This window comes from Ochotona curzoniae, unplaced genomic scaffold (assembly GCF_017591425.1).
Source record: "Ochotona curzoniae isolate NIBS_2020 unplaced genomic scaffold, NIBS_Ocur_1.0 scaffold_3208, whole genome shotgun sequence".
Classification (NCBI taxonomy): Eukaryota; Metazoa; Chordata; class Mammalia; order Lagomorpha; family Ochotonidae; genus Ochotona; species Ochotona curzoniae.
Window position 1 is genome coordinate 17,455,063 of NW_024467106.1, and position 19,008 is coordinate 17,474,070.

At 43.7% G+C, this 19,008-nt stretch overlaps 2 protein-coding genes across 2 annotated transcripts in view; both read left to right on the plus strand.

Annotated features, from left to right (window-relative positions):
* The first annotated feature begins 230 nt into the window (after window positions 1–230).
* Window positions 231–19,008, plus strand: part of LOC121144807 (major urinary protein 4-like) — a 50,389-nt gene continuing 31,611 nt past the window's right edge. The window contains exon 1 of the mRNA XM_040963349.1: window positions 231–366. Coding sequence (XP_040819283.1) covers window positions 292–366 — 75 coding nt within the window. The 5' untranslated portion in view covers window positions 231–291. The remainder of the gene's footprint in view (window positions 367–19,008) is intronic.
* LOC121172513 (major urinary protein 20-like) lies at window positions 1,691–3,845 on the plus strand. Its single transcript, XM_041004568.1, has 6 exons — window positions 1,691–1,740; window positions 1,915–1,988; window positions 2,638–2,748; window positions 3,084–3,185; window positions 3,358–3,403; window positions 3,698–3,845. Exons 1-5 carry the CDS (start codon window positions 1,691–1,693, stop codon window positions 3,387–3,389), a joined length of 369 nt encoding a protein of 122 aa, XP_040860502.1. The 3' UTR covers window positions 3,390–3,403; window positions 3,698–3,845.

Genomic DNA, 19,008 nt, shown 5'->3' on the forward strand with positions numbered 1-19,008 from the left:
GCGGTATGGTTTCCCATCCCATATTCTCCTAGAGAACAGGTTTTAAGACTTGAAGGTCATTTTCTACATCTTAAGGAGATAGGGTGGTGAATGTAAAATGGGCAGGAATAATCCAGGCCTCCCTCCAGAGCTGGAAAGGCCATTTCCTGAAGGGGAGGGGCAGAGGAGAAGCCCCATAGAAAAACAATCAGGCCACGAGGTATAAATTCAGGCAAACTGGAAAGCAAAGAAACAGTCAGAGAAAGACTCCACCCTGGTGTGACAGAAGAAGGGATAACAACCTCTGCCAAGATGAAGATGCTGTGGCTGTGTGTGGCACTGGCTCTGGTTGGTGCCCAAAAGGAAGCAGCTGCTGATGTGTCTGAGGTAGGGTCTGAGGTACAGCGATATCTAACTGTGGTGGGTGGTGTGGAGCATTCCCTGTTTTGTCTGTTTACCTAAGAGACAGATGGATCCACAGGGAGCTCTACCTATTGGTTTATTCTCCAATTCTCACAGTGGCTTATGCCTGGAACCCAAATTCAATTTAGGACTTCCACATGGCTCACAGGGACATAACTACATAAGATATCAACCTGTTGCTTCCCAGTGTGCACAATAGCATGAAGTTAGAATTACAAGTTTGTCAGGGTCCCGATATGGGCTGTAGGCATCCCAGCCAGTATCTTAACTGTAGTGCCAACAGCCACTCCTGGACTGGAGGACGCTGAATTCAGGCAGGTTCTGGATGACCCGAGGGTCCTTAACATATGAAACAAAAAAGATGTGTAGCTATTGTACCACATTCAAAAACTGTGTTTGGTGATCTCCAACCCATGGGAGAGATGGTGATAAACACCACAGAGGTGGTGTCCATTGACCACAATTCTAATTCCATCAATACATCACCATTATGAGCCCTAGCCCAGGTTAAAGGGCAGAAATGTCCATGTGGCAAACCCTCTGCTATTCTCTTACCTAATTATTTTCCTTCTTCACTGTAGCTTTCTGGGGAATGGTATACTGTTCTGCTGGCCTCTGACCACAGGGAAATAATAGAAGAAAATGGAAGCATGAGAATGTTTGTGAAACACGTTGATATCTTGAAAAATTCTTCTCTTTCCTATATATATCATATAATGTAAGTGAGACTCTTTTTTGTAAGGAAGGAGAAAAGTGGAAACCTGGTATCATTGACACATAAGTCTGTGTGTTCACACATTCATACATGTGTGCACATGTTGCTTTGTGTGAACGCACACACAAACACACACACACACTGAGACAGAACCCAAAATCTGAGGATTTGGCACTGGTCCAGGAATTTGTGGACTCAAGACGTTTCTATTTCAATGGCAGAGTTGGTGACAGGAATTAATGTACCAAGAGTGGATAAAGAAAGTGGCAAAGGGACATCAGTCTTAAATATTGTCATGGCATTACACAGCATCAACGACATAGGGGATCAACAGCCTCATTGGGAATCTATCAATTACCACTTGCATGATAAAGAACGTTCAGATCTTTCCAGTTCCAACTCCCTTAGTAAAAATTTGATGGTGACAATTCTACCTCTGAATTTTTTATTCTGTTTGTTTTCTGCATTTTGATTTTTGATAACCAAACCTGGTAACATTTGTAAACCACTAATTTAAGAAATGAGCGTGTGGTGAACACTCAGTCTGCCATTCATAAAAGCAGGGATCTTATAATGGTAACAACTCTGGTGAGTGGTGATAACAGCAATGATGAACTAGTTGTGTGAGCTCTTCCCCAAGTATCAGATCAAAGGCAATCCTGTCAGTAAAAGCTCTTTGATCACTGTGCCAAAAATATTCACAAGTAGAATAAGAAACTGGAGTGGGAAGGAGAGCAGAAGGCGAGGAGGTCAGTCTCATTAATATCTCTTGGTCATCTACTTACACTCTTTTCCAGTGAAAACGGACAATGTGCTGCACATGAGTTAGTGGCTGATCCAACAGAGGAGGAAGGAGAATATTCTTTTGAGTGTACGTATACCCCAAAAGGCTTCCTCAATTCTGCTTTTGACTACAAGGTGTGTCTTACCAAGTCCCTGATACTTCATAGCATTTGTCAATGATGATTTAGGTCCCATCCTGGGGACATCTAAGAGTCAACATCCTAGTGTCTTCACTGTGGGAGAGAATTACAGGTCCAAGCAAATGCCTGGCACACAACACTGTCAGATGAGAAAGAAGGTGACATGATCTCATGTGCTGCTTGCCATGCAAGTGAAGTCTCAGAATAACAGCAAAGGGGCAGGACAGCTTCTTGTTCCTATGCCTTTCTGAGTAGAGCTGGTGCTCACTACTGTGACAACCTTCTCAGGCTGCGGCCTCAGTGTGTGATGTCAGTGAGAATTAGGAGGAGGTCAGAGGCACATCCTGGAGAGCTGCTGAGGGAGGTGGGCAGGTCTCAGAGAAGACCAGGGTGAGCGGCTGCTGTGGCTGCATGTTTGTACCACTGGAGGCCAACCTAGCAGCATCCCTTTCCACAGACACCACCTCTTATAGTCCAGGGAGGTGCATTACTAACCGACTTCCTTCTTGACTTTATTGTGTGGAAAGAACAGGCAAAGAATGTCAATGGCCTCTTTCTTGGTCAAACAAGTTCTGAGTCTTGTTCTTCTGCCCACAGATAATGGACACAATGTCTTTCGCATCCTTGACATAGTCTCCGATGAATACTTGATTTACATTCTCAAGAATGGAAACAATGGGGATGGCTTTCGGCTGATGGGACTGTACGGTACAATCTTATCACACCAGCTCCCATCTTGGAGGAGAGAGGGCTGGCAGGGTGGAAGGAAGAAATCCTGCACTCATTTTGTCTCATCCCCTGACGTTCTCCCCACTGTGAATACCAATGCTCACCCTGATTAACCTGTGGGTGAGGGGATACTGAAGTCTGGCATTGAGTCCCAAACATGCCCTGCTGGTGTCATATATCTCCCAACACCTGATTTCAGACTGAGCCCCACATGGTGCCATTTATTTTTCCCTCCACTGGGGAACGCTCCTCTCCTTATTCACCTCCACAAGTCAGCATACAAGACCCAGCCATGACTGCCACTCTTCTTACAGGCCGAGGACCTGATGTGAGCTCAGAAATCAGGGAAAAGTATGTGCAACTGAGTCAAGAACATGGCATCGTGAAGGAAAACATACTGGACCTAACCAAGACTGGTAAGTTCAGTCTTCTCTTTCTCTAACAAATGATCATGGAACAGAGGAGAAATCCAGGAATGGGTTCACCCACAGCCAGTCCCCTTGTTCCTAGGCTGGTGAGTCAGCTGCTTCCTTCCTGGCTCATGAACTGGGGTTTGGTGCCTTAACATGTTCTATTCCTCCTCTGCAGATCGCTGCCTCCAAGCCCGAGACCAGGCATAGGCCTAAGCCCTCAGGTTGGTGAGCTCTGAGAAGAGCTGGAGAGAAGGGTTGGGTCAACACCTTGTGGGAGGATCTGGGCTTTGTTCTCAGATTATTGGGAAAGGAAGCTGGGGGTGACAGTCAGGAAAATTTAAGAAGGCATCAGTCAGAGTAGAGAATCATTTGCTCAGTGCTCTTCACTCCCCTTTTTTTTCTGGAAAAAAAGCTAAATTGGAACATTCATTAGAAGCAGCTCTCCACCATTGCACTCAGGAAATATTTATTAAGTGCCTGTGTATTTGTTCCCCTCTATGTGTATTATGCACCAGGTAACTGCCTACTCACCTCAGCACCAGCCTCTCTGCATCCTGGCCATCACATCTCTCCAGGTCAAGTTCTAGGGCCTGATTCCTGTCCCTACTGCTGCATGTAAAGATGGTCTCCACACATCCTCAGGATTGTCCCTAACTGCCAGCACTCCCTCTGTAATCAAAAGTCCTTGTGGATTTCTGACTCTCTCTGTCATACCCTAAGGAATGTGAGCATGATCTCCCTCTACACTCGCAATAAACGATGCACCTTGCAGTGTTGTGCGTTGTCTCTGTGGCCATGAGAGTGTGGGGCTCATGGAGGTGAATGACTGACTCCCTTGGCCATGCATCAGCTATCGTCCTCTGGCTTCTCCAGACCTCTGCCACCTCCCAGGATTTTTCCTTCCCCAGTCCCCATTCTCCTACACTCTCAGATCTCTGGGAGTGTGTCTTGATCTGTGATTTGTCCCGTTTCTTGTGGCCTCTTAAGCCCTGGGCTCATACATACTCCGAGATTATAGGACATGGTTGCATGTAGTCTGACTCTGGTTTGATTGAATCCTGTTGTCACTGGCCCCCATTTCGAAGTAGTTTGTGCCTTTCCTGCTCTACCTCCAATATAGCATCTGCATATGCACCTGGGAATGTGTGCATGATGGCCAAATATTTGGGATCCTGCATCCATGTGGTAGAGCTGGAAGAAGTCTATGGCTCCTGACTTTGGTCTTTCCCTAGCCATTATGGACATTTTGGTTAAACCGTTACAAGGAGTATATATGACTCTCTCTTTGCTTCTCTCTCTCATTTCCTCACCCTCTTATTCTCCATCTTCCTCTGTAACTAATCCTTTCAAATAAACAGAATGAAACCTTTTTTATTGGAAAGTCACATATACAGAGGGGAGGAGATACAAAGGGAAAGGTCTTCTGTCTGTTGAGTTACTCTCCTAGGGGGCGCAATGGGTAGAGCTGAACCAATCTAAAGCCAGGAGCTCAGATCCTCCTTGGGGTCTCCCACAGGGGTGCATGGTCCCAAGACCTTGGGCTGTCCTTGACTGCTTTCCCAGGCCACAAGCACAGAGCTGGATGGGAAGTGGAGCTGCCAGGATTAGGACCGGTGCTCATATGGGGTTCTGGCGCATGCAACATGAGGACTATAGCCGCTAGGCTATTGTGCCAGGCCCAACATGAACCCTTTCAAAAAAGTTATATAAATCTTGTTCTGACCATTTTCCCACCTCATGAAGGTACCAAGAGAGACAAGCAGACATTGCTGGTGCTGAGGCCAGCTAACAGTTATCAAAAATGCATCTGCACATCCCATCTCCTCTCACCATCCACTCCATGAGATGGCTTCTATCTTTTCACACCCTTGATAAACCTTGCATTCTAGTGAGTCTGTGCAGTGGGGCCCCACCAAATGCAAGCAATACCACTCTTTAGCAAAAAGTGTTAGGCATAGGGAAAAAGAGCTTATGGCCATCAACCTTCTCTTTAAAACAAATTTTTAAGAAGGTTTTTTTTTTTTTTCTAATTGAAAGGCAGATTTTATGAAGAGAGAAGGAAAGACAGAAAGAGGTCTTCCATCTGCTGGTTCACTCCTCAAATGGCCACCATGGAGGGAGCTAAGCTGATTTGAAGTGAGGAGTCAGGATACAGGTTCACATGCACATGCTCCTGGGCCATCCTCTGTTTGTTTCCTAGGCCACAATCAGGGAGCTGGTTTGGAAGTAGGGCACCTAAGACACATGTAGAATGCCAGCACCCCAGGCACAGGATTAGCTTGCTATGCCATTGCCATGGATATGTATCAGGACTAGTACTTAGGATGCTGCTTGGGGTGCCTGTATCCCATGCCAGACAGCTTGAGTTCAAGAATAGTCTCTCCTATTCCAGCTTCTTATTCATGTGCAACAGGGAGTCAACAGTGATGTTTCAAGCGGATGGGTGCCTGCTTCACACATGTTAGATTCACGTTGAGTTCCTAGCTCCTAGCTTTGACCCCCTTTTATGCAGTTGTAGGCATTTCAGAGTGAGCTAATTACACAGATGGGTGGTGAAAGCATGCACACACACTCTCTCTCTCTCTCTCACATACACACACACACACACAGACACACAAACACAATCACACATATCAGGTAAAGAAAGTAAGTAACTTTTTGGTAAAATGCTTTTAAAATTATAGTAGATAATGCATTGCCTGCAATGCCAGAATCTCATATGGGAGCTGGTCCCTGCCCCGGTCACTCCATTTCCAATCAACCTCTGTGCTAATACCTAGGGAAATGCAATAGAATATGCCACAAGTGTTTGGATATCTGCCACCCATGTGGGAAACCCAGATGAAGTTCCTGGCTCCTGGTTTTGGTTATTCAACCCTGGCCGTGGTACCCATCTGTGGAATAAATAAAGTGATACACAATCTCTCTCTGTCTGTCTCTTCCTCTGACCTTCAAATAAATAAGTAAATGTGGGATTGTGTTGTTCTTGTTCTTGTTGAAAGGTCAGTGAGCAAAGATTCTGTAGATACTTGAAGTTCCCTAAATTTTGCTCTTCTCTCCATGTCATGAAACTGAATTCAGTTCAGGCTTGGTACCCCAGACCTGGTATTTGGTTTACTTTGCTGAACTGTGGCAAGAACCATGTGAAAGCCAACTAATCATGCTAGGACCTCTGATGTGCAGCTCTGCCATTGAAGGGACAGAGAGTTGGTACCCTGGAGGACATGTATGTCCTTGAAGACACTTAAAAATTAGTCACAATTGAGGCCATGTTTGTGATGGGCTCAGGCTGCATCGCACCATGTGTCAGGAAACAGCTGTCTAGCAGGAGACACGTGAGGCTCCCAGCTCAGTCAGGATATCAACTGAAATCCACACTCAAACCCATCCCTCCTGCTGCCAACTGTTTATGCAGACAAGGCCTGGATCCTTAAGAGCATTCAGAGGCTGTAGAGAAAAGCATGACTTCTTTCCCTTGCTCTGACCTTTACCCTTAATTCTATTGATTGGGACGATGTGTCCTGTGTTTCCCCCAAATCAACAAATGCATCCCTCAGAGGCAAGAAGGGTGTGTCTACAGAACAGAGCACTGCATCTCTTCAGAGCAGGCAAAGCATCAAATTCGACAAGTGGATGGCAAGGGTGCTTCCCAGCTCTCAGCCCTGCTAGCTCCTGGGGAGTGCCTGAAGCAAGTGAAACAGGAGTGGTGCTTGGAGGGGACTCACTCTCCATCTGTGATTTTGATTACTGTCATTGTTTAAGAGCGGATGTTCAGTGATAGACTGGGAGAACAGGACAAAAGAATCTTTGGGGCTTCTGGGTAAGGGAGATTTGACTCTTCCTTTCTGCTTCCTACTTTTCTTTCTTCCTTTCTCTTGAGATGCATTTGAAGGGCAAGGTGGCACAGAGATGGAGAGACAGCTCTTCCAACCTCTGGTTCACTCCCCAAATGGCTGTAACAACTGAAACTGGGTCAGCCTGAAGCCAGGAGCCAGGACTTCAACCCAGGGCTCCCAGCAGGTGAGAGGGATCCAACTAATTGGCCAACATCTACTTCCTTTTGGGTGACATTAACAAGAAGCTGGAAGTGGCAGCAGAGGTGGGACCAAGGCCATGCACTCTCATTGTGATACGCAGGCATAACTTGATGGCATCTTAACCACAGCATCAAATGTCCTCTCTGAAAGAGCTTATTTGTGCAAGTACTCAGGAAAAACAAGGAAAATTTCCATAAACCAAAGGCACTGAATGCAGTATTCAGACTTTTATTTTAACCTCAGTAGAGAGAAATTACTAGTCCTAGATTTTATGCCCCACTCAGCAAACATTAAAAGCAGGACCAAAATGGATCAAACAGATTACAACTCATCTAATTCTGTCCTAAAATAAGAGTCAAGAATATTGGTACAATCAGAGTTGATGTAATCACATGACATTTAACAGATTATTATCTCACAATGGGTATGCAGTCTTAGTGTGTGCAGGAGTACTTTAGATGGCAAAATAAAGCAAAAGGCACAAGAGACAAGGTAGACATATCCTACTTAAGGTGCTTGGACTACACATGGGGAGCTATTACATTGTCCCCTGAGGGTAGATTGCCACAAGCCAGTGATGTGTTGATAACCACAGAGGATTTTAAACAACAGAACCTTATCTCTATATTAAGGATTGGAATACTGTGACCTGAATGCCAAATCCATTCCATTTCCTCTTTATATAGTCCATGAGGCAAAGACATTGTTGATGTGATGCCAAGAACGCTAACTTTCAACCTCATTGGGACAAATATTAGTTTAAAAACACAGTTCCATTCTCACAAATAGACCTCACTTCAAAAAACACTATAGAATTGATATATTTTAAATAGAAGTCGAGCTAAAAATGTGGAAATAGGCTCTCTCTATCACTATATCATATTCTGTTGAATTTTGCCTCTTGGCCTGAAAGGTCCAAAATACTTACCATCTACTCTTTGTCAAAATAGTGCTTGAGTATCAGTAAGTATATTGATTGATTGATTGATTGATTGTAGAGTAGCCAATCGGGCAGGGGAAAAAGAGACAGAGAGAGAAAAGAATCTTCTATATGCTCCATATTTTCTCCCCAAATGCCTGAAATACCAGGACTGGGCCAGGATGAAGCCAAGAGCCCAGAACCAACCTTGAGGGCCCATGTAACTGGCAGTGACCCATGCCACTGGACCATCACCACTGCATCCCAGGGAGCGCATTAGCAGGAAGCAGGAACACAACATACAGCCAGGACTCAAACACAGGCCCTCTCCTAGGTGACACACGAGTCAAGCCACGGCATGACCTCTGACTTATGCCCGTCCCAGGCAGCCCTTTACTCCCAATTCTATTTACTGTGATTACGTGTTCTGTGTTTCCCCCAAATAACCATATTTGTCACACTAAACCCCTGAGAATGCCCTGAAGATGGGCATTCAGTCATATGACTTTGTGAGGCCCAAGTTACTTTGAAGCAGTCCAGTTACTGTTCTTTAAATATCATGTATGATTTAAGCCTTGTTGCAAGAAAGATAAATGTCAAATAAACTCCCAGAGGAAATATTAAACCGGGACACCCCGAGGCACTCTCCTTGGCTTAGAGTGTGTGCCATTTGATGTTCTGATCCAGAGGAAATTTCATTGGAAAAAATCTCTCTGTGCCTGGAAATGGACCACAGGGAATCAGAACCACAGGGAATCAGCTGTTGTGCTTACAAGTTAGCATTTCAGAAATGTTGTTCCACTGGTTTTAAAAAGCTCATGATCAGGAATCAAGATGGCAGCATAGGGTACCAACACGTTTAAACAGCCGGAGAAACAGTACCCAGTGTGAAGCAGAGAGGGAACATTTTAGGAAACAGGAAAGGACCGAACAACAGCAGAGAGGTATTGGAGACTGACAGACACAGCAAAGCAGTGAACACAGTGGTGTGGTGTTGTACTGGCCAATGCCCCAGCAGCATTCAGTGAGCGGCCATCTGAATTGCAGCAGTAGCCAGAACTACCCCAGCAACAAGGTTCCATCCAAAGTAAGTCCGAGTAGTTCTTAGACCTGGCAGCAACAGATCCAGAGCACTAGTAGTGGCACATCAGGTGCCATTTTGTACGGTGTGTCAAAGGCTTTATGACTGCAGTGACAACAGTGAGCTGCACATGTGTTAAGTTTGGTGAGAACTCACTGAGTTCAGTGCAATGAACTGGTCCCACACATAAAATAATACTGACTTTGTCATCATACTGTTCAAAATAGGTCCATGTGCTTCAGACCTAATGGCCAACAGCCTCCGGCAAGAATTTCACTACCAACAACCAAGATATATAGGACACTTGGTGTCTCCCTAATCCTGGGACCTGCTCCAACTGGAAATGCGAGAAAGGTTGTACAATCGTGCAGCTTCAGTACGGTATTACAGAAGGTGATGAGTGGTGAGCCAGGAGCTAGGACTACAGAGACCTTGGTGGAAATCTAACATAATAACTCAGACTTGGAACTCGCTGGAGGGAGTAGCACAACTGAATGCAAACAAAGGCCTTGTACAAATTGCAATAAGCAAAATCAAACTGTAGACCTGTGGGTACCGCAGCTTAGAAATATGCCTCAAGGAGAAGAATTTGGTAACCAGAAGTAAAATGACCAAGAGCAAAGAAGAGACAAAGGCATAATGAATATTACTGAAGACTCCCTTTGAACGGAACAAAAGACTTTGCCAACCTCAGAGTTCACTGAGGAAAACATCAAGAAAATGGTGGATTCAGAATTCAAAACACTTGTTATAAAGCTCCTTATCAACAGCAAGAAGCACATAAAGCAGGAGTTCAAAGAATTTAGGAATATAGGACACTGAAATGAATCAAATGAAAGCTGATATACCAAAAATGAAGAATACTATGGAGCAAATTAAAAGTACAGCGAAGAGTCTCCAAAATAGAATGAAAGAGCAAGAAGAATGAATGGGAAATAAACAAAAAGCTGGAAGCAGAGCTGGGTGAAGCTAAAAGAGGTATTTGAGAATTGAAAGACACTATTAAAAGGCTAAATGTAAGAGTTATAGGAGTCCCAGAAGGTGCAGAAAGAGAAACTGGGATTAAAGTTGTATATAATGAAATATTAATGTAAAATTTACCCAATCTAGAGTAAGAACTGAGAAACAGCATCCAGGAGGGGCACAGAACTCCCAACAGGTTTAATCAAAAGTGAATTTCACCACAAAACATGATAATCAAACTCTTTCTTCAATCAAACACAAGGATAAGATCCTTAAATGTGTATGTGAAAAAAAATCAATTGACATATAAAGGAATATCAATTAAACTCACAGGAGATCTCTCACAGCAAACTCCTCAGGCCAGAAGAGAATGGAGTGGCATATTCCAGATGCTAAAAGAAAAAATTGCCGGTCTAGGATAACATGCCCAGTAAAGCTTTCCTTTGTCTTTGAAAATGAAAGAAAATTCTTCCACAGTCAATAAAAGAATATGCCTCTTCTAAATCTGCCCTACAAATGATACTTCAAGATGTTCTCTTGACAGAGAAGAGGAATAGCACTCAACAAAACCAAAGGCAAATGGGAAGAACATCCCAGTAAAATAACAACAAAAAACTAAATCAATGAACAACCCATTCCTAAAATGACAGGATCAAATAAACACCTATTTGTATTAACCCTGAATGTAAAAGCATTAAACTCATCAATCAAACATCAGATTAGTAGACTGGATTAAAATAACAAAATCCTTCTATGTGTTGCTTACAGGAGACATAGCTCACCAACAAAGATCAGCAGAAACTATATCTCATGGATTTTGATTTTTTTGTTATTTTCATTCTTCAATACTCTCATAAAATTCTTCAGTGATTCATAGATCATACAGCAGCATCATTTTCTTCAAGAAGCTTCTTAGTTTTCTTTTTCATTTCTTCAGCGACACATTAGTCAATCAATAGCATGTTATTTAACTTCATGGCATTGTTAATTTCCTTTTTCTTCCTTTTATTGATTTTGTTTATGACTTTTCATTTAAGGGGATGTACAGTAACTGTGTAATGGAGACTGTCATATCCAGATATGAGAATACAATACAATACAATATGCATTTCTACTTCCACATCAAAGATGGACTCCTAATGAAACTTTGCTTACTATATCTTGACGATAGGATGCTGCACTCTCTGTCATTGTCCATGCCATGCCCACATTGATGGACATATGACTTTATGAAGAACTATACTATAGTAACAATACAGTGAAACTCAGTGAGGGTTGAGGGGATTGGGAAGGTGGTAAGGGAAATACCACTGCCTATGGAACTTTATCATAAAATGATAATAATAATAATTTTTTAAAAATGCATAAGAAAAAAAGCGCATGATCTTGAGTTCTGAGAAACCTATGCATAGCTCACACCTGTAATCGCGTGAAGTAACGTGTAGGACACAGGAGGATGGAGAGATATGGGATGGAGCCAGCAGCTCCGGGCCGCTAGGTTCCACACCTCAAACATCACTCGAGCTTCACACCCACATCCTCCACTTAGAACTGAGCTAGTCATGCACACAGCTTTTCTCCTTTGTGGATAAGCCTATGTCTGGATCCTTGTCCTTGCTGCTCCCTTTGGCTCAAAAATTTGTCTCTAAACAGCACAGGGCTCACACAGCCTGAGTGTCACCTTGCAGAGCCCTGAGTCTACACTGGTGCACTCTCTCTCCCTGCCCTTTCTATCTGTTCCTGGCAGGAACCCAATCCCTCTCCAGTGAGTGCTCCGTGAAGCCAAGGGCATCAGTGGTCTCCAGTGAGATGGAAGGTGGAAACTCAGGAGGTAGCTTTGCGTCCTGTCCCAAGCAGTTCCTGTCCACACACAGGGTCCCACAGCAGCTAAGCCTGTTCACACTGACTCACATCACTGCCCTGACACAGGCACCGTCACTACTCCACTTCACCAAACCAATAGCTCTGCCAGGTGCCTCCTCTCCAACAAGGCCAGGAGAAGGCAGTGCCAGGGGACTGGTTCAGAGCCTTCTCTGGGATTTGGCTCCTCAGTCCTTGCAGTGAATCAAGAATCTCCTTGGTTACATGTTGTTATTGATTTGCATTTTTCTATTTGAAAGCTGGACAGGAAGATACACACAACAGAGAGTGCCCATGTGATGCTTCACTCTCCAAATACCCACTACAGCCCAAGTGTGCCAGGATGCAGCTGGGAGACAAGAACCCAACCTGAGCCACCCGCCTACGTGGCAGCAACCCAAGGACTTGAGTCATCCCTTGCTGCCTCCCAGGGTGCACGGCAACAAGAACTTGGAATGGCCAATGAAGCCGTGACTCAAACACCTAATAGCCAGTATGAGATTCCCAGGCAGTATAGCCTAACCACTGTGGCAAATGCCCAAGGATCCATGTATTTCTTCTCCAGCTACAAAATGGGAACAATAAGATAAGCTAAATCACCTATTGTAGTGAAGAACAAATTTGTCGATCTTAAGACATTCTTGAAGCTGTGTCTGACACCATTTTCTATGTACTCTTTCCATTATTCTTTCCAATTCCATTAGCGGATAATCAAATTCAATTTTTAAATTATTTTTTTAAAGATTTATTTTTATTATTTTTTTATTGGAAAGGCGGATATACAGAGAGGAGAGACAGAGAGGAAGATCTTCCATCCGATGATTTTCTCCCCAAGTGAACGCAACGGCCAATACTATGCCGATCCGAAGCCAGGAGCCTCTTCCAGGTCTCCCACGCGGGTGCAGGGTCCCAAAGCTTTGGGCCGTCCTCGACTGCTTTCCCAGGCCACAAGCAGGGAGCTGTATGGGAAGCAGGGCTGCCGGGAATGGAACCGGCGCCCATATGGGATCCCGGGCGTGCAAGGCGAGGACCTTAACCACTTGCGCCACCATGCCAGGCCCTCAAATTCAATTTTGACATGTGCTTTTTGACTTTAATTTAGGCTCACCACATCATATTTTGCCTTGTAAGCCTTGGCATATTTTTGTTTGAGGGTAGTGCTGACCTCAGGAAATACACAGGGATGCTTTCTACCTGAAAAGTCTTGAATGAGCTCTTCTTTCAAGACTACAACTCCAATGACAGAAAATTTACCCACAAACCACTTCTCTCCTTGGTGTATCCTGGAGTCCCACCTTTCTGGCAATGAGATCTGTGTAGTGTTGTTGTGTTATATTGTCTCGTGTCATCTACCCAAACACTGGTCGCTGAAGTTGGATTTAACCTTTGCACCTTAAGTCACCAACACTCAAGGCAGGAAGATTCCCCAAATCCCCACATGATTCTAAGCCGCAAGCCGCTGGTGTAATGTGGGGGAGACAGACCGTGGGTAGCATCTCAACCCTGGAACCTAGAACTGCAGCCCTGGCTATGGATTCTGCCCTGGCTTTGGACCATCTGGGAGGACATGTCCACGATTCCTGTACCTCTGCTTCACACCTTCCCTGCGTTCTTTCCTCTCCCTTTCCTCTCTTCCTTCCTTCTTGTGTCCTTGCTTTCTCCCTTTCTTTTCCCCCAAACTGGCCATTTTTGATCCATTTGGCCCCTGTGGGAAACCAATGGAACAAATGAGTCGCAAAAGGGCAGGCTTGGAATGCTGGCTACTTTAAGAGGTGTAGGAGGGGAGGCAGCTGCTGCACCCTGTCCAACTTGCCAAGGATATGGGCAGAGGGATCCTCCTTCTAGTGGCCTCCTGCGTGCCTGGCATGCTCCCTCATTTGCTCAGCCCTTGCTTCCTAAAGAAAGAAGGGCTTAGTCACTGCAGAAGCTACTTCCCTTTCCACTGGGCCACTAGTTTCAGAGGCCATTAGAGCTTGTTTTTGTCCTGACACAACCTTATGACATTTCTTTATGCAAAACTACTCTCCCACTCCAAGCAGAATCCCTGGCCCAGTGGATGTGAGTGAATATTTGAAAATTCCCTAAGTGAATGAGTCAAAGGAGTGGCAACCATTAGGAAAACTGCTATCAATCAAGAGGAAGACAAGCATTTAACTACGCAGCATACTAGCACAGAGCCAAGTCCTCACACAGTAGGTTCAAGGCTGCCCTGTTTTGCCCCAGGCCTGGGAACTCAATAAAGACCAGAGGCTTCCTGGCATACTTCCTGTAGAAACTGAATCTACTTGGTATGGCTGGCAGAGCAGAAAGATTTGTCCTTCAGCCAAAAATGGGTCAACACCAATGGGCTGTGTTTCAGGGAAAAAAATTATCTGACAGTTGCTAAAATGTTGGGAGATAAAATGCACTTTGTTTTCTTTCTGTTTTTTTTTTTTGAGGATTTCTTTGTTTTTATTTGAAAGGTAGAGAAAGACAGGCAGAGAGAGGGGAGAGACAGGCAGAGAGATAGATAGATAGATAGATAGATAGAGAGAGAGACTCTTTCATCCATTGGTTCACTCCTCAAACAATTACAACAACCGGAGCTGAACTGGTTAGAAGCCAGGAGCTTGGAGTGTCTTCCAAGTCTCCCGTATGAGTCCAAGATCCCAAGGACTTTAGTCATCTATCACTGCTTTTCCAGATACATTAGCAGGGAGCTGGATCAAAAATGGAGCAGCCATGTATCCCAACCCTGAAGACTCCCAGATCCTCACCAAGGACTATCAGTATGGACACCAAGGACTACATTCCAACTGCCAAGGAGACCACAGGAAATAGGAGTGCCTTCGGAGGCAGAGAACTCTGAGGTCATCCACCCCCATCTGGAGCTTCCACAGGGGATGGAAGAAGTACAAACTCTGCCATGCAGAAACCAGCATAATCAGAACGACAACCAGGAGCCCTTAGTGTTCTGCAGAAACAGAAGAATAATAAACTTCCTTCGGGACTAGGGAGGCGAGCTTTCTCTGGTCCTTGCCTAACTCCGGCTCTGGGTCCCCACCCTCTCTCACGATGACCATTAGGATCACTGCAGAAACCCCTCAAAACAAACGAACAAACATACAAACAAACAAAAAACCTAGAACAGACAGACAACAACAAGGAAAGCTTAGAATCAGACAGGAAATGATCAGCATGGATTCACTCATACCTCACTAGGTGTTCACAAAGATTAGTTATGCCTCACTGGGGTATTGGGGATTTCTCTGCATATCCCTCCTAAAAAAATGTCCTGTACCTAAACTGATGACACATGTCTTGCTAGAGTTATAAACCAGTTCAGACCATCTGAAAAGCAACCAAGTTCAGCAAAATCATGCTTCAACACTATAAACAGCTAAATACTAAAATGAAAATAGACACGAGACAGCTGAATAGTAATCAATAGCCATTTTGAGGTGTATAGAACCCGGTTGAATATAAACCAAAAATGAAATGTCTATGAAGAAGTCACAGGATGTAGTTAAGAACCTGCATTTTCCTATTAACATATTGGTTAATCAATACCATCTCAATTAATGCCACAATGCTGTAAATTGTTGTTGTGGTTATGTTGGGGTATTTAATTGATTGGGATGATATTTTGCTGGCTTTACCTTCAGACCGGAATTGGTCTCACCAAGAAATCGTTGAACTCACTAGGATAATAAGATGCTGGATTTATGCTTCGTAAATACTTCCAATGAAAGAACGTCAACTGAATTTGAACCGTGGTAATGCAACAAAGTGGACAAATCCACCATGGGGAGAGGCATCGAGGAGGTGTGTGTGGGGGGGAAATCCTAGTGCCTATAACACTGTGTCACATAATGCAATGCAATTAATAATAATTAAAAAAGGAAAAAAAAAAACCAAATCGGAGCAGCCAGAGCTCAAACCAGTGCCTATACCAAATGCTGGAACCCCAGGCAGAGCCTGAATCTAGTATGCCAGGGCACCAGCCTCAAAATATACTTCTCTTTTACCAAAAGAGGACTTCCTGGTGCAGGTGTTTGTCACAGTGATTATGCTGCCTGGAGTCTACATCCCATGTCTGTGCTTGGGTTCAAGTCCTACACTTTACTTTTGATTCATAGCTTCCTTCTAAGACACTCTGTAGCAGGAAACAGTGAGGATCCAGGTTCCTGGGTTTCTGCCAGCCCATGATAGACCCAAAATGAGTTTCTGGCTTGTGGTTTCAGATTGGTCGATCTCCAGGATATAGCAGGCAGACGAGCAATGGGGCAACAGATGGAAGATCTATCTATCTATCTATCTATCTATCTATCTATCTATCTATCTATCATTTATCTATCATCTATGTCTAACTTTTTCTGTCTTTCTGAGTCTCTGTTTTTTGAATAACATTTTAAAATACATTGTAAAGTAGCTTAAGAGGCTTTTTCCATGCATTGGTATATCTGCCAACCTTTGAAGGAAGCACCAGTGAAGCATCAACTTGTTCTCAATGACATCTGAAGTCCCATGAAGAAAGGGACACCTCAAAGGTGGTGTTCCTGACCTGTTGGACAACACAGTCCCATCTTGAGGGGACAGGACTGGACACTGAGGATGTTTGCCCTCCATGGACACCAGACATAAAGTATCAAGAGCACTCGCCAAGTCCTATGAAAAGCTGAAAAGCTCTCTCTGCCCCAATTTCAAACCCTCTTTTAGGACTATTGCCCTCCATCGTTAAGAACTACTGTACCATCTTACTTGTAGCAAAGGCTAAACTGAGATGCAGAAATAAGATGGACTGTCAAAATCATAAGCCAAATGTAACTAAACCAGTAAGAATTACAGCAAACTGATCACACAGAGCTCTGGCGTCCTGCTGGAGCTCCAGAGAAAGGGTGGCACAAGAAGTGCAAGGTACATCTCTACTTTGAACAGAAAAGAGAAAGAAACTAATATTTACTGGCACCCAGGGCATTCTTGCATTTTCTAAACTTTTCGGGTGATCATTGTCATGCCTCTGAGAAAGCTGAGGCCCACAGAGGTAAGGTTGTGAAGTCATAAAATGCACTTAGGTTTCCCTGAACCTAAAGCCAACTATCCTTTTTGCTATCACTTGCCAGCATATGTTCAACCACAGAAACCAGTGGTTTTAAATTTTTACAAGGATTGGGAGAAAAGTTTAAAAAGATATGTCCATTCCAAGTTACACAAAAGCACTCTCCAACAAACCCACATTGTGCCACCTGACTCTCCTGGCATCTGTGACTATCTTGATTTTACAATTTGCTGTTGTTGAAGGGTCAGACTCTGAAGTTTGTAAGTAGTAACAAACTGAGAACATGAGAATTATTTTTGTCTGGGAGAAAAGTAAATGATTTTGGTGTGGAGGAGGCTCCAGGGTCTTGTCTTGCACAAAGATAAGTACACTAAGTGCTGACACAAAGAAGGTGCACAAAGTGATATAGCTTATTCGTAAGATGGGAAAATCTCTCTCACTCTGTTTCTCTCTCTCTCTCTCTCTCTCTCTCTCTCTCTCACACACACACACACACACAGGTGTGTGCACATATGAGCATGGGTTGCAACATACAGAGAAATACCCATCATAAGTGAGTGGTGAGCCAGATTGGCCTGAAAAAGAGGGTAGGGAAGGAGAGACAGATGAATACCTGCAGGCCACTGTTGTGATATAGTGGGTAAAGCTCCCACGCAAGTTCCATACAGAACAATGTCCATATTTTCCTGGTGTCCCCTTAGGTCCTGGATGAAGTATATGCTTCCAAAGAAAGGTGGCATTTTGATTGGCAAAGTGTCGAGTTGAATTAGATGGTGGGAGAGGGAGCGTGCCAAGTATTCCCAGCTAGCCATACTATACCAAAGTCCTGTCTATTTATCCCACATCAGCTCCTCTGTTCAATCAAGACGCTGTAACACGCAGTGGGGATGTATTGCCTCTAGGACATTAACCACTTTATCACTATTTGGCAATTTTATTCAGAATGTTTTTCTTTTCCAGTTTACATCCATTCCTTATATCTTCTTTTGAACCAGATTCTTCTGATTCTCCCAATAATTAATGCATTAAATCTTTGTAATGCTCACTATATATATATATATATATATGTATCTGTGTGTGTGTATGTGTATATATATATATATATATATATATAATGAATCAACTCTTTGAGGATTCTAAATTAATACTAGCATGAACCAATAAGTGATGGTGTGACAATGAAGCTGTCTGTATTACAAGGACTGTCAAAAGAAAAACTCCATGCAACTTAAATTGAACAGTTTAAATAGGTAAAAGACCCAGCAATAGCACTCCTAGGAATATATCCAAAACACCTGTTTTACGACAAACCAACATGCATCCCTATGTTCATTGCAGCACAATCAGTAATTGCAAAAACATGGAAGCAACCAAAATGCCCATCAGCAGAAGATTGGATAAGAAAGCTTTGGTTCATCTACTCCATGGAATACTACTCAGCTATTAAAAAAAACAAAATGCAGTTCTTTGTGGCTAAATGGGCACAACTGGAAACTATAATGCTAAGGGAAATGAGTGAATCCCAAAAGATTAGATACCACATGTTTGCCTTGATTTAACGTGTAATTTTTGTTTGGTTGTTTGTTATTTTTTGAACCTGTCATTGATACTGTCTCAACCCAGATGTCTCGAAGAATGGAACTTGCATTATTTTTAACATATTGTTTACCCAATACTATGTCAATTAATTCCATAATGTTGTATAATGATACTGAGGCCTTGTTGGGGCTTTTAACTGACCGGATCTTTACTCTGTTAGACCTATCTTCAGACCATAGAAGGTCTCCCCAAGAGGCCACTGAACTTATCTGGACAATAGGACATGGAACTTTATGCTAGGCATGTGTTTGCAAGCAATGAATCTCAACTGAACTTGATCTATGGTTATGCAACAAGGTGGAGGAATCCACCATGGGGGGAGGGGTGTG